Source organism: Mus caroli, unplaced genomic scaffold (assembly GCF_978045245.1).
Source record: "Mus caroli unplaced genomic scaffold, Mus_caroli_1 scaffold_4, whole genome shotgun sequence".
Lineage (NCBI taxonomy): Eukaryota > Metazoa > Chordata > Mammalia > Rodentia > Muridae > Mus > Mus caroli.
The window spans coordinates 64,247,413-64,256,596 of record NW_028227259.1 but is presented as its reverse complement, the minus strand read 5'-3'; the positions used below and the strand labels follow the sequence as shown (position 1 = coordinate 64,256,596).

The 9,184-nt window shown below is 41.7% G+C and overlaps 1 protein-coding gene across 1 annotated transcript; it reads right to left on the bottom strand.

The window, feature by feature from the left end:
- Positions 1–204: 204 nt before the first annotated feature.
- Positions 205–2,572, bottom strand: LOC110294683 (glucose-6-phosphate 1-dehydrogenase 2). Its single transcript, XM_021163068.2, has one exon. The coding sequence runs from the start codon at positions 2,502–2,504 to the stop codon at positions 960–962; it is 1,545 nt and encodes a 514-aa protein (XP_021018727.1). The 5' UTR covers positions 2,505–2,572; the 3' UTR covers positions 205–959.
- Between the last annotated feature and the right edge of the window lie 6,612 nt (positions 2,573–9,184).

The window sequence follows — 9,184 nt, the reverse complement described above, 5'->3', positions numbered from 1 at the left end:
TGTTCTTTTGGTTTGCCTTGTCCAATTTCAATGTGATAGGTTTTGTTTTATCTTACTATATTTTATTTTGTCATGTTTGGTTGCTATTTCTTAGAAGTCTGTTCTTTTCTAATGAGACAGAAAGGGAGTGGATCACTATGGGAGGGGAGGTGGAGAGGGATTGAGAGGAATAGAGAAAGGGAAACTGTAATTAGGATACACTGTATGAGAAAAGATACATATTTTTTTTAAACTGTTTTGAGGATTTAATGGCAGGGTTGGGGTAGGAAAATTCTAGCTGCTGCTCTTACCTTTCTTTGGCAAGGAGCCTGTCCATAGGTGGGATGAGGTTGACTATGGAGTATGGAATTGGTTAGGGGACATCTAGAGCCCCCCCCCCAATATTTCTAGGCAGCATGATGTCTCTTCCTGCTGGTGAGGAGGAATGTCTAGTAGCATTGAGGCTAGTGTGACCATGGGCAGGTCCTCTCACATGAGTATCCTTGACCATTTCCTTCAAGTTTTGAGGAGCTTGCCCATAGCCTCTGGGAAGTCTGGTTTGGTCATTGTCCCTCTGAGGCCTAAGATTCCTCCCCATTGTTCCTAACTCCTGTCTTAAGGAGTCCAGGGACAGTCTGATAGGCATTCTTTTTGCGGGGGCTGGACGGGAGGAGGTTATTCAGGTCTTGTGGAAAGATGGGTGGCTCAGATAGGGCCAGTGGTGGCCCTGAAACATTACAGTGAGGTTTGAATGCTTGATATTTGAGGAATGAGCTGGGCTCAGTGGTGGTGGCAGTGGCAGCAGCATAGGACAGAACGGTGGCCCAAGCCCAGAGACTAGTGTATATCTAAGGCCTATGGTCCCAAAGTCCTTCCAATATGGGGTCAACAGTCCTAATATAGGGTTAGATAGTGAGAAGGGCAGATGCAGAAAGGGTGGCCAGAAGGGGGCAGAGTGCAGATGGCGGAAGTTCCAGGGCTCAGAGCTTGTGAGGGTTTACCTTGTAGGTACCCTTGTACTGGAAGCCCACTCTCCTCATCAGTTCATCTGCCTCTGTGGGGCCACGGCTGCCATATACATAGGGGTAGGGCTGGGGCTTTTCTCGATCAATCTTGTGCAGCAGTGGTGTGAAGATACGCCAGGCTTCTCTGAGTTCATCAGTACGGACAAAGTGCATCTGGCACCCACAGAAGATATCCAGGATGAGGCGTTCATAGGCACCAGGGAGCTTCACATTCTTGTATCTGTTGCCAGAAGTTAGGTCCAGCTCTGACTCCTCAGGGTTAAAGAACATGCCAGGCTTCTTGGTCATCATCTTGGTGTATACTGCCTCATTGGGCTGCACACGGATGACCAGCTCATTACGCTTGCACTGCTGGTGGAAGATGTCGCCTGGTACATCTCGGAACTGCAGTCTCACTTCAGCTTTGCGTTCATTCAGGGCTTTGCCACAGCGCAGTATGAAGGGTACCCCATCCCACCGTTCACTCTTCACATAGAGGACAGCTGCAGCAAAGGTGGCAGTTGTGGACCCACGGGGTACTGTGGGGTCATCTAAGTATCCATTGGCAGCTTCTCCTTCTCCATTGGGGTTCCCCACATACTGGCCAAGGATCACATTGTCAGTTTCCACCTCTGAGATACGTTTCAAAACTTTGACCTTCTCATCACGAACATCATCTGAATGTGTGGTAGCAGGCTTTTCCATGGCCACCAGACACAACATCTGCAGGAGGTGGTTCTGCATAACATCCCTGATGATCCCAAATTCATCAAAATAGCCCCCACGACCCTCAGTACCAAAGGGCTCTTTAAAAGTGAGGATCACACAAGCAATGTTGTCTCGATTCCAGATAGGGCCAAAGATCCTGTTGGCAAACCTCAGCACCATGAGATTCTGGACCATCTCTTTGCACAGGTAGTGGTCAATACGGTAGATCTGGTCCTCACGGAAAAGAGAGGAGATGTGGTTAGACAATTGATTGGAGCTCTGCAGGTCTCTCCCGAAGGGTTTCTCCACTATAATGCGGTTCCAGCCTGTCTGACTCATGCAGGTCTCTTGAATGTTCTTGGTGACTGCTTCATAGACTGTGGGGGGCAAGGCCAGGTAGAATAGATGGTTGGCCTGCATCCCCTGGTGCAGGGCATTTATGTAGCTGTTGAGGTGCTTATAGGAGGCTGGATCATCATACTGGCCAACTACATAGGAGTTACGGGCAAAGAACTCCTCCAGCTTGGGTCTTTCTTCTGGAGTGGCTTTAAAGAAGGGTTCACTCTGCTTTTGGATGTCATCCACTGTGAGTTGTGAGCAGGCATAGCCCACAATGAAGGTGTCTTTGGGTAGAAGACCATCCCGGAACAGCCACCAGATGGTAGGATAGATCTTCTTCTTGGCCAGGTCACCCGATGCACCCATGATGATAAATATGTGTGTATCAGCTTGGTGGAAAGCATCATCTTGGTACAACTCTTCCCTCAGGATTCCACACATTTGGGTCCGGGTTAGGGTCACCTGCTCTGCCATAATGTTTTCTAAGTTTAGTTGCCGATGCCAAACACGTTCACAGATCTGTAGTGCACAGCCCGTTTCCCAAGAATCTATTTTTAATAAAAGGGAAAATTTAGAAATCATTCTGCCATGTAACCCAGCTATATATTTCCTTGCCAAATGCCCAAAGGGCTCATTGTATTCTATAGATGTGTGCTCAGGTATGTTCCTTGTCACCCATCCCATTCAGGAAATGAAACAACCTAAGATTTCCCTTCAATAAATGTCCTTCAGTAGATGAACAAATAACATAAATGTTTAAATATGCACAATTGATTACTAATCAGATAAAAAGAAAAGTGATATCATGAAATTTGCAGGCAAATGAGTGAATCTAAAAAAGATTATATTGAGTGGAATAATCTAGACCCAGAATGACAAATGATGAATGTTGTATTAGACATCTTTCTAATGCAGCTAATAACTCCAAATTCTCAGATGTGCCTATAGAACAAGGAGTAACTGCAAAAATAAGGAACATATAAAGAGAGAAAGGGATTGTTCTTCATGTATGAATAGCAGAATACAGGTGATACAAAGCAGGAAACATGTCAGGTCTGAGATCAGGGCTTGAACTGGGGAGTGAGGAGGAAGTCACATAGAGAAATAAGAGGCATGAGGGACAATAATAGCACCACATACTTTGAATAAAGCCTCAAGGAATCATTTTGTGTTATATTTACCTAAAATTATTCATAAAATATATGTATTGCATATGTATATATGGAAGATATGCTATTTGGGCAAATAATGCTCCTGACAAGAAAAATAGACCAAGAAATTCCCCAATACTAGGCAAGAGGATCCTAATTTTCAAATCGTGGGTCAGGGTAGTCCAAATAATTGTCAAAACAGTATAGACTATCACTGTTTCCCTTGGTTGCCTCTTAGTGGTTGTAGGTAAGTCTCATTGATGAAGACACTGTACAGTCATTACACAGGGCTTGTATTATTTGAGCTAATTTAACATCAAAGCCTTCCTCCTGCAGTCTGTCTTCCATGACACTAGAAAACCCTACACAAGCTGCCAAAAGAGCAAAGCAATTAATATCCACACCCAACAACAACACCCATGAAACACAACAATGACCAGCATGCCAAGAATACCATACAGATACAATTAAGTAGTATTCTTATGTTGGCGATAAACAACAGTTGTGTAATTGTACTTATGGCACAACCAGAAGGAAAACATGCCTGTTGCTGAATGACAAATATGAATATATAAAAAGTAACAGAAAGGACATTACTGTCTCTAGGCATTGTGAAGATGAAGGTTTATTGTAGACTTGTGCAGGTGCACATTCAGAGTCAGGGACCTCTGCAAGACTTCAGAGTGGTCATAACTACACTAAGCTGTGCGGTTTGAAGAGACGGGGAGGGGAAAGGAGAGAAGAAAGAAAGAAATCAGGTGCAGAAGACAGGAGACCAAAAATAGTATAAAGAACTGTAAACCAAAATGGTTGAATTAGGTAAGGAAGAGAATCACTGTCCCCTGTGCTAAAAAGTTCATGGTAGGGGGTGGGGTATGCCACCCAGTATAGCCAGGTAGCAGTTAGGAATTTAGGGATTCATGGAGAACATTCAGGTCTGTGTCTGCTTCGATATCATAAATAGGCACCTCAGCCATTTGTTCCAGGTTTAAAACCTAGACTAGAAACCTAGCAGACTAAAGCTAATGAGGTCATAAATCTTAGGCAAGAATCTACTACCCCCATTTTGCTTGTTTTTCCTAGATGCTTTTTATTAATACCCTTATTCCCACTGATAAGAGTAGACAACACCCACACATAAAAGCTTCTCTTTACAATGCCAAATGTGGTGATGTGTGAGACCCCGACTTAGAGCATTTCTCCCTAGAAGATAAAGCCCCTGGATGTTCCCCAAACGTGTTTTCCATGATCTTTAAAAATACAGCTAGAAAGAAGCTCTTTGTTCTCTATAGCCAGCAAAAGACCTTTTTGTTTCTATACTTTACAACCAGAGATGCCTGCCTTCCTGTGCCAAGGACAGGCACCAGAGAGTTGGCTACAGCTCCTTTCCCCCACCAGAAAGGAGCTGTAGCCAACTCTCCTCCCAACTCCTCCCAACTCCTCCCAACTCCTTCCAATTCCTCCCAACTCCTCCCATCTCCTTCCAACTCCTCCCAACTCTCCTCCCAATTCCTCCCAATTCCTCAGCTAGATGTTAAAAGCCCCCTACTGTGTCCTCTCTAGGTAGACCTGCCCTGCACTGTGGAGGGACTTCATCCTCAGCTAGCTGATAATAAAACCTCTTGCAGTTTGCATCAGGTGTGGTTTTCTCTCTGGACACTGGGGTGCTGGCCAACTCATCCAGGGACTTGAGTGGAGGCCCAGCTCCAGGGGTCTTACAGATGCATGTCTTTAATCCAAGACCTCAGGAAGCTGTTTTATAAATCCAAGTGCCCAAGTATGAAGCTGAGCCCTGCATGCCTGTGATCCCAGTGATAGAAAAATTAGAGATAGGAGAAGCAGCAGGGCTTACTAGCAGCCAGATGACCTCCAAGCTGAGTGAGAATCCACGAGGAGAATAATAGAAGGGAAACTAAACATCGCTGTTGATGTCCTTATGTTCACAGGCATGTGTGAACCAGAGCATGGATATGGACATATCACATGCTTAAAGACATAGATAAATAAGTAAAAATGAATAAATTATAAAGAAAAAATATAGTCATAGAAATTCTTCAGAGAAGTGAAACATTAGCAGTTAAAGAACATAGGTGAATTATTGTAGCTTACATGAAGTCGTGGGCCTTTGTGAAGAAACAATGGAATTATCATTCTAGAACGAAGGCACTAGTGTGGTTCTGAAAATAAGAGTCACTTAAAAGGATTTAATAATTCTCACTCATCCCTTCTGTGCCTCTCTTTGCACAGGCCCAATACAAGTAGGGAATTTTCTGGGCTGGCCACATAGTTCTTGCTATCAGGACCACTCTACACTTTACAGGAAGGACGTTAGAGTATCTGGTGGAAAACGAAAGTGAGAAAAGAGTAAAAAATGTTTCTGTGTTACATGTAATTCCTAACCCCACATGTAAGGTTCAGGTACTCAGACCGGAAAATAAGGAGGTAAATAAACTACAGAATAGGAACATCAGACAGCACATCAATCACCGAGACTTCTGTTGTGAACTTATTGCAAGAAGGTACTCTACACACACAAACACTGTGGGAAGCGGTGCAGCCGCAGGCCCCTTGAAACCTACTTGTTTACTGCCTTGCCCGAACATTCACAGTGAGGCTGCATGCGTGGGCTGCCTGCCAGGCTGGACAGTTCCTTGAGATCCAGACCTGTCAACCTATCTGTGAATGACCTAAGCTCCTGCCTGGAACGTGTGTGAATTCTGATTGGATGAGGTGGGGGGTGGAGCTAGAAGGGGAGGAGTCGCCAGTAGTGAGGTGAGCTGTTTTTTAGCCCTTGCCCTAGGTAGAAGCCAGAAGTAGAATAGGAGTAGTTTAGACCTTGCCTGAAGAAGAAGCTGCTGGGGAAGGAAGCTGTAAAAGAAAAACCCCCGAAGAAAAGTTGCTGTGTGAGCCCGACTTGGTGCCTGTGTTGTTCTTCTCATCACCTGCTCAGAGGACCTGCAACAAAACACCCTCCCCCCACCCTACACACACATAACACACCAGTAAATAACTCTTTATGGAAAACAATAAGAATCTACAGTTCCTAAAAATACATCTAAATCAATATCTTCTTTTAAAAAATTATGTCAAGCATGCTAAAGTGAATGATGTGACATCTCTACTACATTTTAAAATGCTTTTGCAGTTTTCGGTTGTTCCTACTATAGTACATGTTCTTACAGAAGCATAACCTAGATTTAGTTGAATATTTTTGGCTGACATTATGGAAACTTTAATATTACAAGTTGATAGAACTTTTTTGCTTAATTTCAATACTATGCAACTGAGTTTAACATAATTCCATAATTATTGAATTTTGCCTTGAAAGATTTTAAATTATTTTTATATAAATTATTCTTAATTTAATCGGTCATTGCTTATTTTAATTAAAATTATAAACATAACATATAGTATCTGATATGTAGTTGTGTTATAATTTAGGAGTGAAATTATTTTTACACATAAACTTACAAAATTTGGAGAATTATGTAGGAATTATTTTCAAGAAGACTTTGACTCTAAGTGTGGTATAATATCTGTAGCTACATAGCAGTGCTGATAATCATTATGAGTTACTCAGTGAAATCTAATTAATAATTGTATTACAATATTTATTTGGATACAGTAAAGTGCCTTATTTTATGTCCTCAACCCTGTTTCCTTTAGTTGTCTAAAAATAAGAAATTATGGATTCTAACTCTTTTTGATATATACTTGACACATTTCTTAACATTAAATGAATTATTTCTACATTCACTGATCCTGGGAACAAACACATATTTGATAGAAGTTTGATTGCATCTAAGAATATGTTAAACTTTGATTTATCACAAAACTTGTTATCTGGGAACCATAGACAAATAGCAAGCAAAAGGTTTTCTTAACCCTACACAGTTACCATAGAAAATTATCCATTCCTAGTCCTTTATATATGATTTTGCCCATTTATTTCTTAAAATAATTGATTAGAGACAAAGCTAATAGTTGATACATTAAAAATTGAAAATGGTATATGCTACATGTAAGGCTTAACTTTGATCAGTTCATAGTACCCTGATATTTGGTCAAAGAGAATTACAGATGTTGCAATGACAATTTTTTAAAATAGGCTTAACATTTTTATCAGTTGACCTTTGAGGAAACCATACTAGTCTTCATAATGAAGTCGTTTCACCTAATTAGTTGGTATTAGTAGAATTAATGTTGACCTTTGCAAACAAGAGGGAATCTTAATTTCTTCTCTAAACCATATCTCCTTACTAAATGTGGTTTGGCTGAATATTTTATCTGTATCTTTGAATCGGGATTAGCCTCAATTTGCTTAGAAAAATCTAATGAGTAGATATAATATTTCCTTCTTTTCCTGCTATGGATTCACAATCTTATATAATTTCTTTCTCCCTGGTTGACTCTTGTCAATCAAACTAAATCACCAGCCCAGCTGAGTGCTGTATGATGAGATAGTCTAGCAGAATTTCTAAATCCCTATAGCTCCTTTTGCCTTATTTACTTTACCACATGCCTGCTTCATATTTTTCATTTATTATTATTATTATGATGATGATGATGAGTTTTTATTAGATATTTTCTTTATTTACATTTCAAATGTTATCCCCTTTCCTGGTTTCCCACTGTCCTAAAACGCCCTTTCATATCCTCCCTCACCGTGCTTCTATGAGGGTGTTCATCCACCCACCCACCCACTCCCATGTCCCTGCCCTCGATTCCATTACACTGATTATTAGTATTAGTATTAGTATTAGTATTAGTATTAGTATTAGTATTAGTATTAGTATCAATCTTTATTCCCCTCCTAGGACATACTCAGACAGGCCTCATGTCTCTCAAGGGTGAGAGGCTTCTTTTCTCACTGAGCAGGCAGTCCTCTGCTGTATGGGTGTCGGAGCCTGGAATCAGCTAGTGTCTTCTGCCTAGTTGGTCGCTCAGTGTCTGAGAGATCTCGGGGGTGCAGGTTAGTTGATACTGATGGTCTTCCTATGGGGTTGCCCTCCTCCTCAGCTTTGTCCAGTCTTTCCATAATTCAACCACAGGGCTCCCTGACTTTGTCCATTTTTGGTTGTAAGTATCTGCAGTTGGCTCTTTCAGCTGCTTGTTGGGCCTCTCAGAGGGCAGCTATACTAGGCTCCTGTCTGTATGCAGACCATAGCATCAGTAAAATGTCAGGCCTAGGATCTTCCCCTTGAGCTGGATCCTGATTTGGGTTGGTCACTGGACCTCCTTTCCCTCAGTCTCTTCTCCATTTTTGTCCCTCCAGTTCTTTTAAACAGGAACAATTCTGGGTCAGCATTTTTGACTGGGACAGCAACCCCATCCCTCCACTTGATGCCCTGTTTTTCTACAGGTGGGAGACTCAACAAGTTCCCTCTCCTCACTGTTGGGCATTTTATCTAAGGTCTTCCCTCTGAATCCTGTGAGTCTCTCTTCTCCAAGGTCTCTGGTATATTCTAGAAGGTTCCCCCACTTCCTACCTCCTGAGGTTGCCTGTTTCTTTTCTTTCTTTCTGGCCCTCAGGGTTTCACTCCTGATTCTCCACCCCCAATACCTGATCATATTCCCCAATTCCCCTTCCTTTTAGCTCCTTTTGTGAATTAAACATTTTTACCCTGGTGGGAGGAGACATATAAAACAGATAATTATAGATTATAGAAGGCTCAGGAAGCTCAAAAAACACAAGGACATGGAATGCTAAGAGGTTTGAAAGTTGTACCTTTGAGTTTTTCTTTTAAAATATGATATAAATGCATCATTTCCCCTTTTCCTTTCCTCTCTGGAAAAAAACTCTCATATGCTCTTACTTGTCCTCTTTCAAACTCCTGGCCATCATTCATTATGTGTTGTTATCCACATAGTTGTGTGTGTGTGTGTGTGTGTGTGTGTGTGTGTGTGTATTCTTAAATATAACCTGCACAGTATGCCACTTGTATATATGACTTGTATGTCTGTTTTCAAGGCTGAATATATGCTATTAGATAATCAATTAGT